At 37.7% G+C, this 26,198-nt stretch overlaps 1 protein-coding gene across 1 annotated transcript in view; it reads right to left on the bottom strand.

The window, feature by feature from the left end:
• Positions 1 to 19,710: 19,710 nt before the first annotated feature.
• LOC130019933 (high mobility group protein B2-like) overlaps positions 19,711 to 26,198 on the bottom strand; it is a 76,635-nt gene continuing 70,147 nt past the window's right edge. The window contains 3 exon segments of the mRNA XM_056110541.1: positions 19,711 to 19,970; positions 19,973 to 19,996; positions 19,999 to 20,468. Of these exon segments, the coding sequence (XP_055966516.1) occupies positions 19,711 to 19,970; positions 19,973 to 19,996; positions 19,999 to 20,468 (754 nt within the window).

The raw sequence follows: 26,198 nt of genomic DNA, 5'->3' as shown, positions 1-26,198 counted from the left end.
GAGAAAAAAGATGTTTGCTCAGTTTTATATGAATGTGTTGTTTCCTGCTTTCAGATTTTTAGACTACCGCTATAGTATGGAATACCAATGTACGATGAGCTGTTAGTGACAGTTGACAGGCACTGAATGAGTTTTCTTCATATTTGGTCTTGGTTTGTTATTTGAACTACATTATGAGCCAAGTAAGGGAATTTTTTGACATATATGATTATGTACAAAATCTTAGTGTCATTACCCATTGACTCTGGTCTGACAAGAACCTGAGACTATTTCACTGCAAATTAAAGCTCCACGATAGCACAGCGGTAGGGCGTTTGCCTTGCACGCAGCCAACATGGCTGACCCGAGTTTGATTCCTCCGCCCCTCTCGGAGAGCCCGGCAAGCTACTGAGAGTATTCGATATGCCAGACACAGTAACAACAAAGTCTCCAATGGAGACGTTATTGGGCCCGCTCGAGTAAATCGATGGTCAACGGGAGGGCCTTTACTTTACTTACTTTATCATTAAATGATGGTGATAGTCAAAACTGACAATTATTTCTTATTTTAAAGGTATCACATAATATAAAAACAAGTATCTGAGACATTTGGCATTAAAACTTGAAGAACAGTTTGCATTTCATTTTAGAAAATGCACAAAGTTATTCAATAGACTAACCACACATTTCTTGAGATCAATTTGCAGAATCATAGGAAATCTCTATATTTAGATTATATGATGATAAAGAAGATAAAACCAGGTGAATAAATCAAATAAAGCCAATAAGCACTGCAGCCTTCCATGGTTAGGAAAAGACTTAATAAAAATACTTGGCAAAGAAGTAGTTCTTGCTAGGCTCTCTGAACTCATAATTCAAAACCCATCCTTATCCTTAATAGAGAAATCAGCTGAAATCAGTTTTGTAGGCAAACAGAATTGAAACTTGTTTGGAGTCACATATCACAGGCCAAGTTAACCTCCATATATGCAGTCTATGAAACATGGAATAGGCAATGTTCAGTAAAGCACTATAATTCTGGCAAGAGGAACCACATATGGTTGTCATGAGGAGATTTTGATTTAGAAGAGACGAAAGGAATACCTTCTTTCGTAAGGAATTATTGGACTCTTTTCTATCTGGGATTTCATTATTTTGAAAGAACTTTGGATATTTTAAGTATCTTCCACTGTAACAGAACATCCACACAGCACATTATTTCAAATTTTGTTACCAGAGAAACAAAGAAATGTTTGTCTCCACTGTTACATCATCACATAGGCTGAGTTATCTTTGAATAATTCCATTAAAAGAATAATTCCATTAAAAGACAGCAATATGTTCTGTCCAAAATCAGTGGCAAGGGAAGTGGGGGGAGGGTGGGATTCCACAACTGTTGAACTCCCGGTCCTGGTAATATCCAGTACCACAAAAATGTTCAGTAAACCAAACTGTTTTGCACTTTTTGCATTTCACCCCATCTATCATTCTATATACATTTACATTTTTTGACCTATCATTGATGTTTATAGCCTACTTCTTTTGGGAAGGGGTGAATTTACTCTGTGTATGCCGGTCTTACCTCTAGTTCTTTGCTTAAATCCATTTTAGAAGGTTCTTAGAAGGCACTATGCGGTGTATTCAAGGTAAATGCTTTATCCCTGTACAATCTCTCTGATCCTGCTTTGTGTTTGTTTGGGGGCCAGTCAAGTACTCAGGGCCTATTCCTGGATCTGAGCTCAAGTGTGCAAAGCGGTGCTCAGGGCACAATAGGTGGTGTCAGACATTCTGACAAGGAGCAGTGGAGTGCAAGGCAAGAAGCTCAACAACTCTGCTATCTCTTGGGGACCATATACTTCAATTTTTAGAAGCTGATGACTTCATGAATTATTCCCAGTTAACTTTATTTTTTGTTGTTTATCTGCCAGGGATTATTAAACCCAGGGCTTTACGCGTTCAATGCAAGTGTTTCTCCCTGTTTTAATACTCCTTTCAAATATATTTGTTTCTAAGTTATGTTAAGTTTGGACCCAATATAATTTAAACTATTAATAGGTAATTCAATAAAAAAGCACATCTCAGTTATTTGCAGTTTAGACTAAACTATTACACTATGCATGTAATTTAAATTTTTATATTTGAATTATTCCACGTATGCACAAAAACTTTAGTAATGTAAAACCATTACTCATTTTTCAACAAAGAATTCTCTTACAGATCACCAGAAATGTTAACACTAGTTTTCTACTTCTATTCAAAATGAATCTTTACTTATTTAGTAGATGTTTTTAGCCTGACTTAAGCAGTCTTAAAAGTTTAAATTCCAATTTATAATAGATATTTCTAGCAGGATATTAAAGAATCAAATAATTCCCTTGGAATTTAATGATTTGTATTTGAAAACCAGTGAAGATATGTTTCTCTATGAAACCTAATTAAATCAAGAAATTTTATGTGGAAAACGGAGTTCCAGCTGGGAAAATAGCCCTTCTAAACGCAAAGGGAATGACTGCCTGTGGTGACAAAAATATTTCTCTAATAATGATAGTTTGTCAAATAAGACTACTCCTTCTGTTGCCAAATGCATGATTGCATTGCCACTATACGTGTGCTCTAGGCTGAGTTGCATGTCAGAACTAAATCTATTACAAATTAATATAGTCACTTGAATTTTAGGTGTTCTTTTGTCTAGGGTTCGCCAAAGCAGTAATGAGGAACATTGGCCATCAATTCTCTGGTCCATAATTTAGAGGCCTCTACACATACCCATTTCTGGTTGTTATCACCAAGGACCTCTAAGGATATACTTGGTGATTTTCAAGGGACTATGTAATGCCAGGAATTGAATTGGGGCCAGTCACATGCAAGACATTTGCCTTAACCCTTGTAGTATTTTTCAGTCTCTATCAAATAATAAGTGATAATATTATATTGTAAAGATAAGATAGCTTGAAATTTCTGCCAAGTATTAATAGCTTTCCTGTGATAGCTGAGTGATTAACATCTAGACTCCTTTAGCAGTGTCTCTAGGAAAAGTATTAATTACTATAATTATTAATATTATTTTGGGTTTGAAGTAACTCCCAGATGTCTACAGATTTTTTTCATGACTCTATGCTTAGGAATCACTCCTTTGGGGCTTTGGGGAACATATCTCATGCTGGGGTTTGAACCTGAGTGATCCACATGCAAGACAAACCCCCTGTCATTATAGCGTCTCTCTCTCTCTCTCTTCACAGAAGAAGTATTAGGAAGAAATTAATATTCTGACCTATAGTTTTATCTACTTGACACACCATGTGACATTTAATTTGTATTTTATTCCCCATCTTTTAAAATAGTTTGAATATTACCTATGCTGAAATATTGCTTACTTGACCCTTAAGTAGTTTTGAATCATATTAAAATTTTTCTAACTTGAATTTAGAGTAGACAAATATATTCAAATTTTAGTTGTGAATATTGTTAAATATAAATCCACATAACTATTCTGTATATATTAAATTTTGAGTCTGAAAATATCTGGATATTTTAAACTATAATAGTAGTAAAATAGTTTTGTTGAGATAGGATTCTTCCAGAGCTACTATGCATCTCGTTCACTTGTACTTGTCTATGATTGTTGATATAAAATTTAATAGTTATGTCTGAGTGAATGGTGGGGAATTTTTAATTATAACACGTTTAATTTTTATATTTCCTTTGAAGGTTTTTTCAATTTAATGCATGCCTAAATAATGGTGCAATAACTGTACCTACAGGTAAAGTTTAACATAAATACTGATTAATAAATTTCATTCTTATATTTTGGAGCTATCAGTCCATAAATTTTATAACTATATATTCATAAATTTCTTCTTGGTACTCAAAGATTCTGCTAAACACAATATAAAATTACTATATCATAAAATTAATATAAAATTATTTCATTCTTATTAGCTGAGTAGTGTGTAATTTTGTACAAAAAATAGCAAAACTTCATATAATTTACATTCAAACATTCTTTTCTAATATGCTTTAGACTGTGGATCATTCACAGATACTGAAGTTTTCTTAGACATACTCATATATTGGGTAAATGGACTTGCATGCAGATATTTCTCTATAGAAAAATGCATTGTGGAAAGAGTGAGAAATGTACTTTACCATCTTTAATGAGTCTGCTCAAGAAAGGTGTAATAATTTTGTGGGCAGCTGAAGAAATGGGTGAAACAAAGCAATACTAGAAAGCTGTAAGTATAATTAATAACTGAACTTGGCTACAATAACATGGTGATATGTGGCTTGTGATCACTGAGAGCCTGTGGCCATACATTGACTTAACATAATAACCTAGAACTCTAGTCTGATTAATGGAATGGTGTTAAAAATAAGTAGAGTGTATTTCACATAAGCTTCCTTCTTTCATGTATGAGGGAAACTCTTGCTTAACTATTCCTCCAGGCTGTATACAGAATAAAAGATTTAGGGATACATTAATTTTTAGTTGGCTGACAGTATTGAAGCCAGGGAGCTATATATCAAGTTGATAAATATCAAAGAATTGGACAACATGTTGTTTTGTTTTGTTCTGCAAAGAAAATACTGTTTTTTACAATTGGAATTCATGACAAAAGATATTCATATACCTAAAAAAAATAATATACCAAAGCATGATTATTCAACACACAGTGATAAACAGTTGCAAAGGGGACAAAATAAAATCTTCAATTAGCAACCTTTGATGTTAAGAAAACTCTTCAGATTTAGTGTAGACATGTATATCTATATGCTTTTCCTACAACAGAAATGAACAATGTCACAGAGATTGTATCAGTTTTGTGACTTTGACAAAAGTCCTAGACCTTCACTATTCTGAGCACAGTAGCAATAAAATATTTTTTAAAAAATGGAAAATAAAATCATTGCAAATAATTTCTCAATGAAATTTCCACTGTCATTTTAGATAGTAATGATTGTTTTTTTGGCAATGAGTGTTTTACTTTGATGTTTTCTAAAGATAGTACTGATGAGTCATTCTACTGGACATTTGCCTAACAAATTTTAAACGGCATATCCACGCAGAAGCCTTCAATTGTTTTTAGTAGTTTTATTCATAATTACCCAAACATGGAAGAGAGTAACCGAGTCACAGTTAGATAGGTAAATGAAGATTCTGTTGTGTATTTATGCTAGTTCATAAGTTATCAAGTTCCTATGAAAAAGAACAAACTATCAAGCCACATGAAGATATAAATGGAAGGATGAAAAAGCATTCCCAACTTCTCTAACTTTGGAGATGAAGAGGAAAAAATAATAAGATGGCAAAAGCAACTACATATAAATATTGTGCCTTATTTGGTAAATTTCTTTTGCAGGGATTACTATTAAATAGTTGATGTATGATTATTTCAGTTAATCTTTTATTGTTATATAAAACTGTGGCAAATATATAAAAATATATCATATTGAATATTTATTATATAAATATAACTATGAAAGAGTTAAGTAAAGACTGTCTTATGGGTGCTAGTTTCTGTTGGGGCAGTTGAAGGATAAAGGTAAAGGAGAAAGTTTCTGTTCATTACTTCTCCCCATTTTCTGATGAGATTGGATGTCTTATTCTTGTAGAGTTCAATGATATCCTTGTATATACTTTATGTTAACCACTTATCAGAAGGGTACTGAGTGAATAACATTTTTCATTCTGTAGACTGTCTTTCTGCTCTGTAGACTTTCCTTGCTACACTTTATATTTCTTGCTTTCTTATCAAAGATTAGATGATCATATATTTGAGAATGTGTGTAAGGATATTCACCCTGTTCCATTGGTCTGCAGATCTGTTTTTGTTCAAATACCATGCTGTCTTAATTATTACCGCTTTGTAGTACAGTTTGAGATTGGGGAAGGTGATGCCTCCCATCTTCCCACCTCCAGCAAGAATTGCTTTAGCTATTCGTGGGGGCTTGTTGCTTTGTATGAACTTCAGGAGTGTTTTATTAATTTCTTTGAAGAACTTTCTCAAAGAAGAAATCCAAAGACACATAAAAAATGCTATTCATCACTAATCATCAAGGAGATGCAGATCAAAACAACAATGAGATATCATCTCACACCACAGAGACTGGCACACATCCAAAAGAACAGAAGCAACCAGTGTTGGCATGGATGTGGTGAGAAGGGATCTCTCCTTACTGCTGATGGGAATGCCAACTGGCCGGACCTTTTTGTAAAAAAACATGGACATTTCTCAAAAAAATAAAAACTGAACTCTGATTTTTCCCAGCAATTCCACTTCTGGGAATATACTCCAGAGATGCAAATATATACAATAGAAATGATATTTGCACTTGTATGTTTATTGCTCCACTATTTACAATAGCCAGAATCTGGAAAGAAAGCTGAGTGATCGAGAACGGATGTCTGATTAAAGAAACTTTGGTACACCTACACAATGGAATACTATGCAGCTGTTAGAAAAAATGAAATTGTGAAATTTGCATAAAAGTGAACTTACATGGAGAGCATCATTCTAAGTAAAATGAGTCAGAGAGAGAGGGACAGACTGCATTCACTTGTGGAATATAAAGTAACAGAATGGGAGACTAGCACACAAACATAGTAGAGATCAGGGCCAGGAGGATCTCTCCACGGCTCGGAGGCCAGCCTCACATGCTGGGACAAAAGGCAGCTGAGACAGAGAAAATCATTAAGTAAATCATGGTTGAAGGGTTCGCTCAGGATGGGAGATTTGTGCTGAAAATAGACTATTGACTATTTAGTCAATAGTGAATGATGATGGCCACTTACTGTCTGTATTGCAAAGCATAATACCCAAAAAGAGAAAGAAAGAGTGTAAGAGGAAATGTGCCTGCCACAGAGGCATGGGAGGATGGGATGGGGCTGGCGGGAGGGACACTAGGAACACTGGTGCCAGACAATGATGACTGGTGGAGGGATCGGTACTCTATCATTGTATGACTGAAACATAAGCATGAAAGTATGTAAGTCTGTTTTGTATCTCATGATAATTCATTTAAAAATTTAAAAATAAAAAACAAATTGAAAAAGATAAAGTAGACCTATAGAATGAACCCTGTGATATTAAAATCAATCAGAGACATGCTTTCATTAATACAGGTACATATATTTAAATGGGCATTGAAACATAATGAGCATATGCATATGTAAATAGACTAACTAAGGGGAAGTAGAATAGTGTTATAGTAATAGTTATAAATATGACTTATTATTATATATGTTTGTTAATAGCCATCATCAATAAAAGGTGCCATATGCCACATTGGGAGGAGAATATATACAGGATGAACTTGGAACATATTGTAGAGCCAGATAGTGAAGAAGTGTTCAAGAATTTACAGTGACTGTGTAGATCAAAGGGAGACAGTCTGAAACACATAAAGTCATCTACAGATGATGGAGTTCTGAAAACTACCACATCACTACTCCTTGAAATGACTAAGTTCTCAAAAACTAGGCAGTCTAAAGGAATTGTTCCACATACCAGAAGAGTCAAAGGAGCAATAACATTTATGCTGGAATTGTCTAGAAGTCCTGATTCAGAAAGTAAAAAGATACTATATGTGGATGAATGTAAGAACTTAAGATATTGTCAGCACAAATTGCCTGCTTAACCAAAGTGAAAAAGATAAGGGATTTTAAATAGGCATGTGATTATGTGTAACTTTTTGATCTGAATTTTTGTAATTTCTAAGAAGTTGATATATAGCTTTCTTTTTCTAAGTAATGCTGAAATGTCTTGTTACTCTTAAAGGTTATTATGCAGAGAAATTACAAGAATGAAATAATAGTTTGGAGATTTTAAGTGTTATACAAAGATAACTTTTGATCTATTGTCTTTTTTCAAAACGGTTGTATGTTGTTTAAATGGAAGCAGTCACTTCCCTCCTCCTGATAGCTTCCATATTTTTTTCAAGTCATGTGATTCTGAGCAAGTTTGTGGCTCCTCTTAAGATAATAGATATATTTCAAGCACCTCTAAAACTGATGACGGAGTATCCCTCAAAGGAAGCCTCATCTTTAACTGCCTTAATTACATTTTTATGAATACAATGAAGTTCCAGGTAAGGTAAATTATATTTCTTATTAACAATTTTACTTTGAAGACTTTTTTTAAGGAATTTTAGTCAATTTTTGTGACTTTTTAATAACAAAAGGTGCATTATGATCGTAACATACCAATTAGTCTGCCTAATATAATGATGCAATTATATTATTTATATCATAAATACATTCTGGACTCTTGAGAGGAGCAGAAATGAAAGAGATATTTAAGAAGTGGTTATCACTTTTTTTGTTGTTTTATTTTGGTTTGGGCCACATAGAGCACTGCTCAGGAGTTACTCCTGCCAACGTGTGCAGGAATTTCTTCTTGTGGGGATCCAGAAACATACGGGTTGATGGGAATTGAACCCAGGCCAGACATGTTTAAAGGAAGCATCTTAAAACCAGTGTTATCAATTCAGCACCAGCATATTGCAATTTTTCACTTAATTTAGCACTGTTTTTATATATTTCCAAAAAAATTTTGAATCATTTACTGAGAAATGAGTATTTAAACACCTAGATGTTCAATTTTTGTCTGTGAAGTTTCTAAGTTTTTGCCACATTTATGTTGGAACTCTGTAGTTAGGCATATGTATATGATGACTAATCATATTTGTTGATGTAGTAATGCATCTAAATAATGAAATATCTACCTTATTTAAATGTTATTTCAAGATTTCTATTGCTTTATAATATAATTCCACGTTAGAAAAAAAGTATCCTATCATTTTTCTTAGTACCGCTTTGGTTACTGCAGGGAATAAAGGGTCAGGAATTCTTACTCCAATAAGTTCAAAAGCATATAGTCTATGTAATTAAAGAATATCATGGGTGTTTTTATAGGATGGCATTTAATCCATATAGTGCTTTGGGTTTATTGTCAATTTTTTTCCTTTGTTTCTTTAATAAATCACCACAATATACAGTTACAGACTTATAAACTTTAGTGGTGATATTTCAGTCATACAGTGATATAGTACCTATCCCTCCACCAGTCCCCATTGTCTAGCACCAATGTTCCCACGTCCCTCCCGCTAACCCCAACCCATCCTCCCATGCCTCTGTGGCAGGCACATTTCCTCCTACTCTCTCTCTCTTTCCCTTTTTGGGTGTTATGGTTTTCAATACAGGTACTAAGAGGCCATCATGTTTGGTCTATAGTCTATTTTCAGCACACATCTCCCAACCATCATTTACTTAGTGTTCTCTTCTCTATCCCAGCTGTCTTCTCTCCCAGCATATAAGGCTGGCCTCCAAGGTGTGGAATGACCCTCCTGGCCCTTATTTCTATTATGCTTTAGTGTTAGTCTCCCATTCTGTTACTTTATATTTCACAAAAGAGTGCAGTCGTTCTATGTCTATCTCTCTCTCTGACTCATTTCACTTAGCATGATGTTCTCCATGTCAATCCACTTATATGCAAATTTCACGATTTCATCTTTTCTAACAGCTGCATAGTATTCCATTGTGTAGGTGTACCAAAGTTTCTTTAACCAGTCCTCCGTTCTCGAGCACTCAGCTTTTTTCCAGATTCTGGCTATTGTAAATAGTGGAGCAATCAACATACAAGTGCAAATATCATTTCTATTGTATACATTTGCATCTCTGGAGTATATTCCCAGAAGTGGAATTGCTGGGAAAAATCAGAGTTCAATTTTTAGTTTTTTTGAGAAATGTCCATATTGTTTTACAAAAAGGTTGGACCTATCGGCATTCCCATTAGCAGTGAAGGAGAGTTCCCTTCTCACCACATCCATGCCAACACTGGTTACTTTTGTTTTTTGGGATGTGTGCCAGTCTCTGTGGTGTGAGATTATATCTCACTGTTGTTTTGACTGCATCTCCCTGATGATAAGTGATGAAGAGCATCTTTTTATGTGTCTTTTGGTCATTTGGATTTTCTCTTAGAGAAAGTTTCTGTTCATTTTTTCTTCCCATTTTCTGTGGTGGATGTTTTCTTCATGTAGAGTTCAACCAGTGTCTTGTATATCCTTGATATTAACCCATTATTATAAGGGTATTTGGTGAATATACTTTCCCATTCTGTAAACTGTCTTTGTATTCTGTTTACTGTTTATTTTGCGGTGCGGAAACTTCTTAGTTTAAGATAGTCCCATTTTTTTTTATCCCTGTGTCCAGTTGCTTGGTCAGTGATGTTTCATATTTGAAGATAACTTTAGCTTCAATGTCATTAAGGATTTTACTAACCTTTTCTTCAATGTACCTTATGTATTCTGGTCTGATGATGAGGTCTTAATACATTTTTGTATTAATACATTTTGATATAACTTTTGTGCCTGGTGTTAGGTAGAGGTATGGGTCCATTTTTTGTGCCTGGTGTTAGGTAGAGGTATGGGCCCATTTTTTTTTTTTGCACTTAACTGTCCAGTTTTGCCAACACCATTTGTTAAAAATTCTTCCTTTGCTCCACTTTATATTTCTTTCTTCCCTTATAAAAGATTAGATGATCATATATTTAAGGGTGTTTAAAGGTGTGTGTAAGGATATTCAACCCTGTTCCATTCACCTGCAAATCTTTTTTTTCTGAATATCATGCTATTTTAATTATTGATGCTTTGTAGCACAGTTTAAGATTGGGGTAGGTGATGCCTCCAATATTTTTCCCCCCAAGAATTGCTTTAGCTATTCGTGGAGACTTGTAGTTCCATATGAATTTCAGGAGTGCTTGATCAATTTCTTTGAAGAATTCCATGGGCATCCTTACACTGAATCTATATAATGCTTTGGGGAGTATTGCCATTTTGACAATGTTAATACATGAGCAGAGGATGTGTTTCCTTTTCCTAGTGTCTTCTTTCCATTCTTGAAGTAGCATTTTCTAGTTTTCTTTGTGCAGGTCCTCTATCACCTTAGTTAAGTTGATTCAGTACTTGATTTTCTAAGGCATGTTATGAAGTTTTTTTCCTATCAATAACTTTTGTGTATTGATAAGTTTAATCTTCTAGGAACTTTGGTAAAGCCTTTAGGGTTCTCAAAGTACAGTATCATGTCATCTTCAAAAGTGAAAGCTTGATTTCTTCCTTTAGTATCTGGATGCCCTTAATTATATTTTTCTTGCCTAAATGCTATGGCACATATGTCCAGTCACTATCACTGTCACTATCCTCCCATTGTTCATCAATTTACTCAAGCGGGCCCAGTAACATTGTGAGAATTGTTACTGTGTTTGGCATATCGAATACATCACGGGTAGCTTGCCAGGCTTTGCCATGCAGCGCGATACTCTCAGTAGCTTGCCAGGCTCTCCGAGAGGGGTAGAGGAATCGAACTCGGGTCGGCTGTGTTGGCCGTATGCAAGGCAAAAGCCCTACCCGCTGTGCTATCGCTCCAGCCTGTATGTCCAGTATTATATTGAATAGAATTGACAAGAGTGGTCATACTTTTCTTGTCCCTGATCATAGAGGGAAGGCTCTTAGTTTTTCCCCATTGAAGATAACGCTTGCTGTGGGCTTGTGGTAGATAGCTTTGACTATATTGAGGAAATTTCCTTCATTCCAATTTTGCTGAGAGTTTTCATCATAAGTTGGTGCTGGATCTTGTCAAATGCTTTCTCTGTGTTTATTGATATGATCATATAAATTCTATATTTTCTTTGATTGATATAATGGATTATGTTGCTTGACTTGCAAGTGTTAAACCATCCTTACATCCCTAGATAAATCCCACTTGATCATGGTATATGATCTTTTTGATGAGTCATTGGATATTGGATTCTATTTGCTAATATTTTGTTGAGAATCTTTACATCTGTGTTTAATAGTAATATCAGCCTGCAATTTTCCTTTTTTTCGTAGTGTCTTTGTTTACTTTTGGTATTAGGGTGATATGTGCCTCATAGAAACGGTTAGGGAGTGTTTCTGTTTCTTCAACTTTCTGAAAATGCCTTAAAGGAATGGGCAATAGGTTCTCTTTAAATGTTTGGAAGAGTTTGCTCGTGAATCCATCAGGTCCCGAGCTTTTGATTTTGGAAAACTTTTGATTACTGTTTCAATTTTCTTGATAGTGATGGGTCTTTTCAGGTATGCCAAACCTTCGTGGCTCAGCCTTGTGAGGTTATAGGAATCCAGGAATTTATGCATTTCTTCTAGGTTCTCTTGTTTCTTGGCATAAAGGTTTTCACAGTAATCTTTGATGATTTTTGAATTTCTTTATTTTCTGTTGTGATGCCCCTCCTCTTTCTTTCTAATTCAGTTTATCAGGGTTCTCCCTCTCTTTCTTTGTGAGTCTTGCTAGTGATTTATCAACCTTGTTTATTTTCTCAAAGAACCAGCTTTTGATTTCATTGATCTTTCAGATTGGTTTTAGGGTTTCCATGTTGGTTAATTTCTGCTCTAAGTTTTATTATTTCTTTCCTTTTGCTTGGTTTGGGCTCCTTTTGTTGGTCATTTTCTAAGATCTTAAACTGTGATGTCAAGTTATTTATGTAGGCCCTTTCTTCCTTTCTGAAATATTCTTTCAGTGCTATAAATTTTCTCCTTAACATTGCTTTAGCTGTGTCCCACAAGTTTCGGTAGCTCATGTCTTCATTCTCATTTGTTTCCAGGAAACTTTTGATCTCTTTCTTGATTTCCTCTCTGACCCACTCGTTGTTCTTCATCTACTCCTCTGTGTTTGGCATATAGAATACATCACAGGTAGCTTGCCAGGCTTTGCTGTGCTGCGCGATACTCTCAGTAGCTTGCCAGGCTCTGTGAGAGGGGCAGAGGAATCGAATCCTCGTGGTGAGGATGTGTGCTGTTTCTTCAAGTTTCTGTGGTAGTATGGAGGTGGGTCCCTTCAGTTTACTACCAGTGACTCCTCTCTAGCTGCAAGGGAGGATTCTATCTCTGGAGCTGGAGCAATAGCACAGCGGGTAGGATGTTTGCCTTGCATGCAGTCGACCCGGGTTCAATTCCTAGCATCCCATATGGTCCCCTGAGCACCACTAGGATTAGTTCCTGAGTGCATGAACCAGGAGTAACCCCTGTGCTTTGCCGTGTGACCCAAAAAGAAAAAAAATACTATCTCTTTGGTGCTCCTCTGTTCCTTATGTGAGACCTCTACTGCAGCTTCAGGGGATGTGTTCTTTTACATTCGGCTTGTTCAGATTCTTGTTTTCACAGTTAATTTGGTGAGTTTGGGGAGTATTTTGATTGGCATAGGCTAGTGGATTATTGGCCTAATGTGTTAGGTATAGCCAGGCTGTCCTCTTCAGAATTAGGTAACAGAGGCTGTGAGTCCAAAGCGCTGGGAAAGGGAAAAATAACTGCTATCACCAACCCAGATGCCCAGCCCATGCCCACCACTGCTGCTTCGGTTCCTATGCAGGGCTCGGAGTTCAGTTCACTTCTGGCGCACTCCTAAGATTTGTGGGGTCCTGTTTGGCCTAGGTGCTCAGAGGTCCCCTAGGCCAAGAAATGGAGTCCTCAGGTTCCCTGGCTCTGGTCTTTGGGCATGCTGCCCTGGATGTCACACCCGGTTTATTGTTAATTTAATATCAATTTTCCAATCCAAACAAAAACACTGTCCTTGAGCGGGCCCAGTAATGTCTCCATTATGAGACTTGTTGTTACTGTGTTTGGCATATTGAGTACGTCACGGGTAGCTTGCCAAGTTTGGCGCGTGGCAAGATACTCTCAGTAGCTTGCTGGGCTCTCTGAGAGGGGCAGAGGAATTGAACCCAGCTCGGCCGGGCTGGCAGCATGCAAGGCAAATGCCCTATTATGAATAGAAAATATGTTTCTATATCATTTTGTTTAATTTTGTTTTTTCAGTAGTCACATAATTTTCTTTATAAGTCTTCGAATTTTTTCTTTATAAGTCTTAGAATGATTGCTAGAAATTTAATTTGGGGGAACTGCAATTGTGAAAAATATATATTTTTAAATGTCTTTCTCTTCTGATTGCTTGCATAAAGGAATGCCATAGGTTTTTGATGTGTTGTTTTTAATCTTTCCACACTACTATACAGATTTTTTTTTGTTTCTAGGAGTTTGTTTTTTATAGTCTTTAGGGTTTTCTTATATAGAAGCTCTGAGCAGTGGGACAGAATTGAGATCCCAGACACAAATCTGAAGATGAATAAGGGCTGCAAGTCTTTGATAAAAGAACTAAGAGTATGAAATAGAGCTAAGAAAGCTTCTTCAATAAGTGTTAGGAAAACTGGTTGGCTGCAGTTTAAAAAATAAACTGAGACGCTTTTTATATGCCATGTGCAGAAGTCAATGCAACATGAATTAAAGACCTCTTTATCAGACCTGAATCCATAATTCTATTGAGGAAAACATAGGCAGAACCATTCACATCACAAAAGGAATTATACCAAGTATAAAAGCTTCTGAACTACTGGGTTTTCTATGATGGGGAGACAGGGTTGAAGGGGAAGGATGGGATGCTTAGACAATGATAGAGGAAATGGACACTGTGGTGGTGTTGATTTATTGTGTGCACAAACCCTTCCACTGATGGTACTGTGAATCATAGTGAGTAAAACAAAGTTTAAAAATTAACGAAATTAAAGTTAAACATTATTTCTAGGACCTGAGAAATAATTCAGGGGTGAAGGTGCTTGCTTTGCATGTAGCCAACTCTGGTTCAATCCTTGGCTCAGTATATGGTCCTTTTAGTATTGACAGCATTGATCCCTGAGCACAGATCCAGGCGTAGCCCTTGAGCACCATTAAGTATTCCTCTGAACTTCCAAATTTGTAAATGGAAATAAAATGTCATTTCTTTCAATATTGTTTTGTTATCATAAAAATTATTTCTTATCACACTATGAGAACTACATTAAAATTGAAGTGTATAGTTATTTATTTCTTGCCTTGTAATGTAATTAATGTTTTATGTCATCCCCAACTAGTTGCCTTAAATATTTATCAGTATATCTCATAATAACCCACTTCTGCTGCATGATAATATATCTTATAATAACCCAATTCAAGCATCTATGTTCCATAACTGTTGCTCTATACACATATTTAGGATATCTAGTACTACATTGACACTTGCTTATTTATTGGATTTCTGTTTATTTTTTGTTTATCTATTTTTTGCTGCCTCAGTTATCAGTTAACTGAACTTTTCAAACTGTGGAATAATACTACTTTCTCTAAATTCCATAGTTATTGCTTGTGACTAATTATTATGTAAGTAAACTTAAATTGGACTCTGTTCTGCCATTTTTTATTTTAATCACTCACTAGATATGTGTTGTTTAAAAGGCAAAACTATTTAAGAAGAAAAATGCCCTGATATTTTCCCTGACTTTGTCATTATATAGTTAGGGTTATGATGTAACAATACATATAAAAATCAGTTTCCTGTGTAAAAATTAAGTGTGAGAAAGGAAAGATAACTCCACAATGCCTTCTGGGTTCTTCTTGCTTATGAACACTGTTGCATGAGACCTACACTATACATTAAACATAGACAAGCAAATCAGATCAAGAGGAATATTTATTTACACTAAATCATATTAATTAATGTCAAACTATCATGAGCATTTGGAATTATTTTTTACCCATTAGTAGTAAGTAAAAACATACGCATAGGTAGAAAATGCTTGAAATAACTAAATTCATGAGAATTCAAGAAAATCATTTTGGAAATCATTGTGTTAAAATATTTTAAAAATGTATATCACTGTATCACTGTCACCACTATCATCCATTGTTTGTAGATTTACTTGAGCGGGCAACAGTTATGTCTCTATTCCTCCCAGCCCTGAGATTTTAGCAGCCTCTCTTTACTCATCTTTCCCAATGATTGGAGTCTCTTTCAGGGTCAGGGGAATGAGACCCGTTATCATTACTGTTTTTGGCATATCAAATACGCCATGGGGAGCATGCCAGACTCTACCCGTTGGCGGGATACTGTTAGTAGCTTTTTTTTCTCAAAAATGTATATATATATATAAATATATATATATATGTATATACACTTCAGCAGTAAGTGCATTGAAAAACAGATCAGTTTTATCTTTGTAAAAACCTTGCTGTATATTTTTGAAGAGATTTGTTTTTCTTTTGATTCTGAAATTCAACATATAAAGAGATTTTGAGTTTTTAAAGGTTTTTAGAAGATTGTGTAATTTTAAAGTAACAGTCATTAGTACTAGAGATTTAAAAACCCCTTTAAAGTGGCCAGCAGACTCTCTGGAAAGAAAGATGGCAGCCGCACGGGAGCCTTGTGGACAGCAGGTTTGAGCCAGGGGTGGGGGCGGCAGGGACCTCATGGGAAGGGGGGCGTTCTGGGCCGTCCTTCACGCCCGACCGAGGTCACCAGCTGCCCCCCACGAGCGGCTCTCCGGCACGGCCACAGTCCCGGAAGCACAAGGACTTAGCACAGAAAACCACCCGCATGGAGCAGAAAAGCAAATGGACTATGTGTTAAACCGCATCAGCATGCCTGCCCGGAGGGGAAAGGGTGTTGCTCCATTCGCCCAATCCTCTCTGGAAAGAAAGATGGCAGCCGCATGGGAGCCTTGTGGACAGCAGGTTTGAGCCGGGGGTGGGGACGGCAGGGACCTCATGGGAAGGGGGGCGTTCTGGGCCATCCTTCACGCCCGACCGAGGTCACCAGCTGCCCCCCACGAGCGGCTCTCCGGCACGGCCACAGTCCCGGAAGCACAAGGACTTAGCACAGAAAGCCACCCGCATGGAGCAGAAAAGCAAATGGACTATGTGTTAAACCGCATCAGCATGCCTGCCCGGAGGGGAAAGGGTGTTGCTCCATTCGCCCAATCCTCTCTGGAAAGAAAGATGGCAGCCGCATGGGAGCCTTGTGGACAGCAGGTTTGAGCCGGGGGTGGGGACGGCAGGGACCTCATGGGAAGGGGGGGCGTTCTGGGCCGTCCTTCACGCCCGACCGAGGTCGCCAGCTGTCCCCCACGAGCGGCTCTCCGGCATGGCCATGACTCCAGAGCACAGAAACCAATCTCTTAACTATCTAACTTTTAATAGAAATTCTTCCAGGGTTAATAAGTAAAATAGCAGAAATCCAAAACCGCGTGGCCGCTATTGCGGCCGCGCGACATCATTTTATTCTTAAACCCAGCTGTAGAAAGCAAATCATTTCACAACGCTGTTTCAGCATGTCTGATTGGGGGGGGGGGGGTGGTCGTAAACTCTAAACAATAATTGTGCATCTTCTATCGAAACAATGTATCTAGTCAAAGTAGATAGAATATTAACTAGAACTCATCTGCCTCACAGGAATTGGGAGGGGTGGGAGGTGGGGTTCTATTGGGGTTCGCGGTTAAAAATAAGTATTGGTAAGGGGAAATGTGTTTGATATTTACATGACTGAGACCTAAACCCGAAAGCTCTGTAACTTTTCCCACAGTGATTGAATAAAGAAATAAATTATAAAAAAAAAAAAGTGGCCAGCAGATAGAACAGTGATTCAGTTCCCAGTGCTACATGGTTCCCTGAGCATAGTGAAGTGCACCCTATAGATACTCGAATGCTTCCTTGGAGTGATTCTGATGTCCCCAGGTACCACCACGGTGTCACAGTTATCCCTGGCACTGCAGGACCCTGAGCACCAAAATGCCCCTTAAAGTCATTCAGTTTAATTTTCTTATTCAAATATTCCATTCATGCATTTTTATTTGTCCTTTTAAACTAATTACTAATTTATTTTCACTTAAAAACAAATTAGACCTATTTCCTGTTCAACTTTATGACTTTCCTGTGGTATTCAAATATTTTTGAAGCTGAATGTCAAAATATAGCATTCATACTAGTAGTGAAAGTTTTCCTAATATTTCTCTTAATATTTCTGAATTCAGAAGTACTTTGAGTTTGAAAAGTGAGTAGCGTTGAGTTGGAATATATATATATGTATATATATATATGTATAAACCTTCTAGTAGTAACAAATGAACACTTAATAATCAATGTGAAAATTGAGAGCGGTATGGTGCAATCTAGCATGTAATTTAAGCTAATACGAGAAATTTGAACTAAACAATTTATATAATGAGAGAAGCCATTAATTCAGACAGACTACAAGTATGAATTTGTGTGTTTGAGGTCTGTTTTAGAAACGCATATTCCTACTATATCTTGGCTAGTCCCTCTTTTAGACATTAAAAGTTGTGAGGCTGTTTGGGAACAGAGAGGAAGTAGGTTTTGCTTCCCAGTTTTTTCCCCAGAGAAGAAAGAAAGCTTTTTCATTCAGTTCAAGTAAGTTTGACTTGAGGGCATCAACCCATTTGAAGTCAATATGCATTTTTATAAATCGTATTGCTGTTGATTTCCTTACCTTAAATTAAAAACATTGTTGCCTTTAAGGGAAGGTCATTTCTCCAGTTCCATTTTGCAGTTACAGCTACATAGCCCAAGATAAGTGGATTTTGTAAAGTTAACCACACTCTTCAACATATTTAAACCTCCCCATCTTCAGGGAGGTTTAAATAGCTAGTTTTGACAAAGGCTGCATATGTAACTTTGGTTGACTGAATTATTCTTTGTAAATGAAGTCACTAAAAATGTGTTTTTATATGTGCTATATAACATATATCATTAAAATATGAACAGTAGTTTGTTTGGTAGAATTTATGTTGCCATGTTTTTAAAAATAATAAGGAAGTTTAATTCAGTAATGTGAGTCTTAATCATTCTCCTGAGATATATTTCTTGGAAGTTCAATAAATGATACATTCAGCTATTGTTCACAAAGAGTAGCTATTCCAAAGTGATTGGTATCTCAATTGGTTGCAGAAATCCATGTGCATTTTTGCTTACATAAAAAGCTTTTCTTGATGATAAACTGCATATATAAAATCCATTTATATTTCTCTTTATTAACTCTTGTCCTTATGGAAAAAAGGATGACATTATATTTTGAATATAATTTTAGTTAGTATCAAATGTCTTGTCAATAATACTCCCTTCATTAAATCACTAAGAACAATGTTGATAATGAAAATACAGTATGAGCTACCCCATTTGGATATTTATACTTGTTATTATTATTTAATGCTTATAATATGACTGAATATAACTTAGAACAGAATGCTTAGTTTATTAGAATTTTACAATTTTGGATAATCCCCCAGGAATCTATAGGCTATTTGTAATCAGCCTCTTTAAGTTATTCAACAAGGCCTTTCTGAGAAATATCATTGTGGTATATGGGTTATTTCAGATGAAACAATGGCAATGCTTTAAGTTTAGAAGAAATTTTAAAGCTCTCTTTTCACTTAGAAGAATAAAATTGGGGATATTATTCAGAATGAGTTTTTTTAAATCAGCAATATCATATTATTTCTATATCTTTTTAATATACATAATTTTATTACAATACTTTTAAAAAACACAAAATACAACATTCTAAAAAACCCAATATTTACTATCATACTAATTCCTACAAATTTGCTGTGTTACTATTCAGACACAAGTCAAAACATTAAAGAAACCATTAAATATTTAGAAACATTCAACATCAGCAGCTTTAAAACCTAACTAAATTCTAGCCCTCAAAAAGCTACAACCTGCATTTTTTTTTAAAAAGTACTTTTTCTACAAAGAACTTTATCAGTGATACAAAAATCTGTACAGTTTTTTATACTGAAGCTAATATTGAGCTGCCCTTGAATTCATTCTTAACAAAACAACTGCCTGAGCACACACGCACCCTCCATACGGGGTAGCCATTTATTCTTCCTCTTCCTCTTCTCCTTCCTCTTCCTGTTCTTCCTCCTCATCCTCTTCCTCATCTTCCGGCTCATTCTTCTTCTTTGAGCCTGTTGGTCTGCCGGGACCCTTCTTTCCCACTGCACTTTTGCCCGTGGCGCGGTAGGCGGCAATAGCCTTCTCGTACTTGTCCTTGAGCTTCGCGGCTTTCTGTTGGTGCGGCTGCTTCTCCTTGGCGGGCTCTTCCGACCACGTGTCCCCCAGCTTCTTGGCCGTGTCAACAGGCCCGGGTGCTCGCTCTTTAATCGGGGCGATACTCGGAGCAAAAGAGGAGGAACGCAGACGGGGGCCTTTCCGGCGCCTTGGGGTCTTTCTTCTTGCCCTTCTTGTCCACTTTGCACGGCACGTAATTCTTCATCGCCCTGTCAGAGCGGGCCTTGACCCCCTTGGCCGTGTCTTCAAACTTGGCCTTCTCCTTGGCTGACGTGGCCTTCTGTCTCTCCGAGCACTTTTTGGAGAACTCGGCGAAGTTGACCGTCCAGTCGGGGTGCTTCTTCTTGTGCTCCTCCCCGCACGTCTGCACGAAGACGGCATACGAGGACGTCTTGGCCCTCGGCTTGTTGGGGTCGCCCTTGCCATGACGACGTGACGGCGTCTCCCTGCTTGCTGGCCTTTCCTCAGAGTGCACCGCCGAGGCTGCCTCAGCCACCGCCTTGCACAGGCTCCGGCGCCAACTGGTTTCTCCAATTTCTATATCTTTGATAGATATAATGTGATATCTGTGTTGTCAGGCAAATATCACATTACAAAGCATTTGTTCACTGGCATTAAATGCATTTCTCCTCATGATGACAGAACACTTTGAAGTTTCAGGCTCCTATGTGATTTCTTAACTCAGGAAACTTTACTCCGTTAGCTTTAGAAAACATATCCATATAGATTCCTTATATGATTACTAAATTTTATTTTTTTCCTTATCATTTATTTAAAGTTTTTGGGTCATACCCAGTGAGACTTAAGGGTTACTACTGGCTCTGGACTAAGAAATTTCTCCTGGTGCTTGGGAGACCAACAAGAAGCCAGACATCAAAGTCATATTGGGCACATGCAAAGCACACATCTTATCTGCTGTACTGATTTCCCACCCTTCTCCTATTAATCTTACATTAATTCAGTTGTTCCACCAATTTGAGAGAAATCCCATATTTCTCTTTCTTTATACAATCATTTTTGAGTCAGTCCATTCTTATGCCTAAAAGGAGATATCTTAAATGAATGCTGAGTTATTATCAAGAAAAACCTACCAAAATATTAACAATGAAATACATAAACAACAAACAAGCAAACACTGTCCTCCTGCTGTTCATCGATTTGCTCAAGTGGGCCCAGTAACGTCTCCATTTTTTTTGAGACTTGTTAACTGTGTTTGGCATATTGAATACGTCACAGGTAGCTTGCCAGGCTTTGCCGCATGGATGAGATACTCTCGGTAGCTTGCTGGGCTCTCTGAGAGGTGTGAAGGAATTGACCCCAGCTCGGCCAGGCTGGCTGCGTGCAAGGCAAACGCCCGACCGCTCTGCTATAATGAAAAAATGTCACTGTCACTGTCCTCCCATTGTTCATCGATTTGCTCCAGCAGGCCCCGTAACATCTCCATTGGAGACTTTTGTTGTTACTGTGTTTGGCATATCGAATACATCACAGGTAGCTTGCCAGGCTCTGTCGTGTGGGCGAGATACTCTAGGTAGCTTGCCGGCTCTCCGAGAGGGGCGAAGGAATCGAACTCGGGTTGGCCATGTTAGCTGCGTTCAAGGCAAACGCCCTACCACTGTGCTATCGCTCCAGCCCCAATGAAAAAATGTAATAGGAAAAAATTATAGCATATAATTTTTAATATGTTTATTAAAGTGAGTGAGAATAGGCTTCTATTATATGTTTTATTGTAGATCATATTTTCTGGACATAACATAAGCATAATATCATTAAATTGTATGTTATAATAAATAGCCACATATCACCTACAACAATTGAATACATGATAAAATAAAATGCCATCTGCATCATTTTAACAAATACATTTGTTTGTTAATACATGTATCTTCTTTACTCTTTCCCATTGTACATTTCATGATATTGGATTGATAGTCATTTCAAGTAAAATAAAAACCACTTACAGAAAAGCAAAAAATATCTATTTTTGGCAGGTACTCAACTTACCAATGTCAGTGTTTGAATATGTCAGTGTCTGATGTTGATTTGAGTCTAAAAGTAAAGTAAAGTAAAGGCCCTCCCCTTGATCATCGATTTGCTCGAGCGGGCCCAGTAACATCTCCATTGGAGACTTTGTTGTTACTGTGTCTGGTATATCGAATACTCTCGGTGGCTTGCCGGGCTCTCCGAGAGGGGCAGAGGAATCGAACTCGGGTCGGCCATGTTGGCTGCGTGCAAGGCAGATGCCCTACCCGCTGTGCTATCGCTCCAGCCCAGATTTGAGTCTACTACTTTTAATTTTCTAAAGACAAACCTTAGGAACATACCACTGCTTCCCAAATGATGACCACATGACAGATCCTCAACACGTGTTCATTTATCTTTGTTTGATCGTGTTTAACTTTATGATTTTTCATTGTAAAATTCTGTGATGAGATGAAAGATGGTTTATAGAAAAAGAGAATGATAGAGAACTGAAAAAAGCAGCCATAATCCTACAGGATCTTATAGGAAGTGCTCTGAAACATCTACTGGGTCAGAAATATGACAGGACTGCTTGGCCAATATGGATATCCCATTATTACACTCTGATATGCTAGTGTATTACTCACAAATACCTAGAAATACATTTTTATTTTATCATTCTTTAATTAGTAATACATTAGTCTTTCTGTATTTACTATTTTTGGCATATCGAATACACCCTGGATAACTTGCCAGGCTCTGTGGCAGTCGGATACTCTCAGTAGCATGCCAGACTCTCAGAGAGGGATAGAGACTTTTAGGGTGTCCTCTGATCATCCTTGCAGGTGTTCCCATGGTTCAAACCATATTTGAACCCCATCAAATATGGTACAATAATAATGAAAAATGGGTATTATGGCTGCGCGGTCTGGAAAGCAGCCTGGAGCATGGAGGCAGCTGAGTAGTGGAGGTAGTGGAGGTCAGCTGATGAGGTATTTATCTGGCTCCGGAAGGGTGAGTATTCTGGTTGTGATCTCTAGGTTGTTGGAGATTGGTGGAAGCAGACAGAGGATCTTTGTTTCTGGATCCCGCTGAGTCTGAAGGCCAAAGTCACAAAGTTCCCCTTTACGTGGTTCTGTGGGGCTTCACTTATGCGTGAGACTTGGACTGAGTGGTCCAGAAAGCGACCTGGAGCATGCCGAGGGCTGGAATTGAACTTCTGTCCATTGGGGAAGATGCCCACGTGGTGGTAGCCCTGACTCTGAAAGAGCCCCCAGTACGGCAGCATTAAGAAGGATGAGCAAGGAGAGGCTGATAAAATCTCAGGGCCGAACTAGGCTGCCAAAATGAAGAAGGATTACAATGACTCTCTGTATTTTCAATACATGTATGGGGCATTGGAAGTATCCATCCAGGACCTGATGGTGCAAGTGCAGAAGATAAGTACAACATCACTGGTCTGACCAAAATGAGAACGTATATATCACATCACGCCATTTTCAACACTGGAGAAGAACTGTACCTCGGAACATGAGACAAAAGAGGTGTCGGTGGTGTTGGTGTCCTTGTCAACACGAACTTGGCCATAAACATTGATACATTCGAATGCTTAACAACCTGAATCAGATGATTACACTTGAATAGATGTGACTCACTGCTGGCAGTTTTTATCTTCATTGTCTATGCACAATATCAAATTACAATGAAGAAGAAATTGAGAAGTTCTACATGAAGTTGGAAAAGAAGCCAACACCTTCTACAAGATCATTGTGCATGATATTAATGACAAGATATGACTGAGGAGATCGGTCTAAGAACTATACACTGGGACCTGTGGTCTATAATGGAACAGAAAGGTGAGAGACTGTCTGAGCTAATCATGTCGACCAAGACCATCCATGGTAACTCACAGTTCCAGAAGGCCAAATCTAAACATTGGACATGGGAGTCTCCTGGTGGACAGTTCCACAATGAAATTGACCACATCATATTCAATCAACAGTTTTGCCTGACTGATATTGCTGTTGTCCCTACTTCATGCAAAATTCTACTTCATGGAGAAGGGAGAAAGGGCTGCAAATATCAAGAAGAGAACTTCCAAAATGAGCACCAACTGGGAGATCTTTGACACTATTGCATCAACATGGGAAGATACCATCGTTGACGAAGAATACAATCGACTGGTTCAACACTTCCATGATTGTGCGAGGAATGCCGTGAGAGAAAGCCACAAAAAGATGCCTGTCTTCAAAACCTCTTGAGCTCATTCACGAACATGGCTGTGTGTGAGCCTCAGGCAATCACAAGCTAATGTCCAAGCTTTCAAAGCATTGCAGAGAAGCAATAAAGGAAAACCTTAAAGAGAGAAGAGCAGCAGTGCTGGCCGATGAGGCAAAAGCCAGGAAAAGCTTTCACAACGCCCACCTTTCCTTTGCCAAATACAAGACCAGGATGACTGCCCTCCAACATCCTGATGGATCTATCACATCTTCCAGAAGGGCAATGGAGAAGATTATCCATGACCTCTATAGTCATGGATCTCTTCAATAGCCATGTCCACCTGCCCACATACCAAATTCTGCAGGATGAATATGTCATTACCAACATTCTCCCTTCCAAAATCTAACACTCAGTTTTGTCAGTAAAGAAGTGAAAAGAACCTGGCCCAGACAAGGTCAGATCTGAATAACGGAAGAATCAGCCATCAGTACTGATCAATACACTGGTCTTTTTCTTCACATTCTACCTGTCGGAATGCAAGGTTCCATCCCAATGGAAAACCAGCAGGACCATTCTACTGTATAAGAAGGGAGACATCCATGACATTGGCAACTATCACCCCAACTGTCTTTTGTCTGTTGTCTACAAGCTATTCACTTGAGTCATCCTGAATAGGATTGACAGAACACTAGATGAATGACAACCATGTGAGCAAGCTGGGTTCTGAAATGGATTCAGCACGATTGACCATATCCACAAGGTAACCAGGATTATTCAGGTTTCTAGGGAGTTCAAGATGCAGCTCTGTCTAACTATCATTGATTTAAAGAAGGCCTTTGATTCTATTGAGACTGAAGCAGTCATAGAAGCCCTAGTCAAACAGGGCATTCAAATTCAATACATCAGGAAACCTCTGTGAGCTGTATCACGGATTCACCACCAGGATCTCACCATTCTATAAGAAAATGATCATTGGCATAGAAAGGGGTTTGGCAGATAGCTACCATTTCACCGAAACTCTTCAGTGCCACCATCGAGGTCATGCAAGGACTGGAATATGAAGGAATGAGGGTGAAGATTCCAACTACACCAACTACACCACCTCCGCTTCGCTGATGACATCATTCTAATAACACCAAACATTAGCCAAGCAACACAAATGCTGGCCGACTTCGACTATGATTGTGGAAAGGTCGGACTGCAGGTGAATCTCAGGAAGACAATGTTCATAAGAAAAGGACTTGTTCCTGATGTTCCATTCCCTCTCAACGGAATGAACATCTCCAAATGCAGCAGTTCTGTATACCTAGGTCGAGAATTCAACATGACAAAAGACCTGGAACCTGAAATTAATTTTTTTTCTAATATGCTAAATCCCCCTTTCCTCAAATCTCAACTAAGCATTTGCTTGGGACAGAACTGGTCTTTATTCTGTAGTCAAAAAGCACATCCTCCTTGATTCAAGTAAATGAGTTCTTAGAAAACATTAGTCTCCTCTGTATGCCACGCTTTACTGTAATATACTTTTATAATCATAGATTTCACTTGATTTACAAAAAATAATATGTAGACTAAAATGTTTGTCTAGTATTTTTGTTCCAATGAATCAACTTGAGATAATGATTAGGAGAGTTTTACATCCAATAAATATATGTTAGGGCTTGAGAGATAACACAGTGGGTAGGGCGTTTGCCTTGCACATAGCTGACTTGGGTGACCCGGGTTCGAATCCTCTCCCCTTCTCAGAGAGCTCAGCAAGCTACCGAGAGTATCTTGCCCGCACAGCAAAGCCTGAGAGGCTACTCGTGATTTATTTGATAGCCAAACACAGTCACAACAAGTCTCAGAATAGAGAAGTTACTGGGCCTGCTCGAGTAAACTGATGATCAACAGGAAAACAGTGCTACCGTGCAAATATAGATTGCAATTTCTTATTCTGACTATTTTATTTTTCATTGCATCTAATTTTTAAGAAGACAACTTTAGTCACTAAGTACTACATTATATGTGATCATTATTTATTCATGTGCTTTTTAAATTATAGTCAAACATATGTAACATGAGATAGAATGCTATTTTAAATAAATAACTGACATCCAGAATAAAATGCAAAT

Source organism: Sorex fumeus, unplaced genomic scaffold, assembly GCF_029834395.1.
Source record: "Sorex fumeus unplaced genomic scaffold, SorFum_2.1 ptg000010l, whole genome shotgun sequence".
In the NCBI taxonomy this organism is placed as follows: domain Eukaryota; kingdom Metazoa; phylum Chordata; class Mammalia; order Eulipotyphla; family Soricidae; genus Sorex; species Sorex fumeus.
Note: the sequence above shows the minus strand (reverse complement) of the source record. Positions and strands in the feature narration are given on the sequence as shown.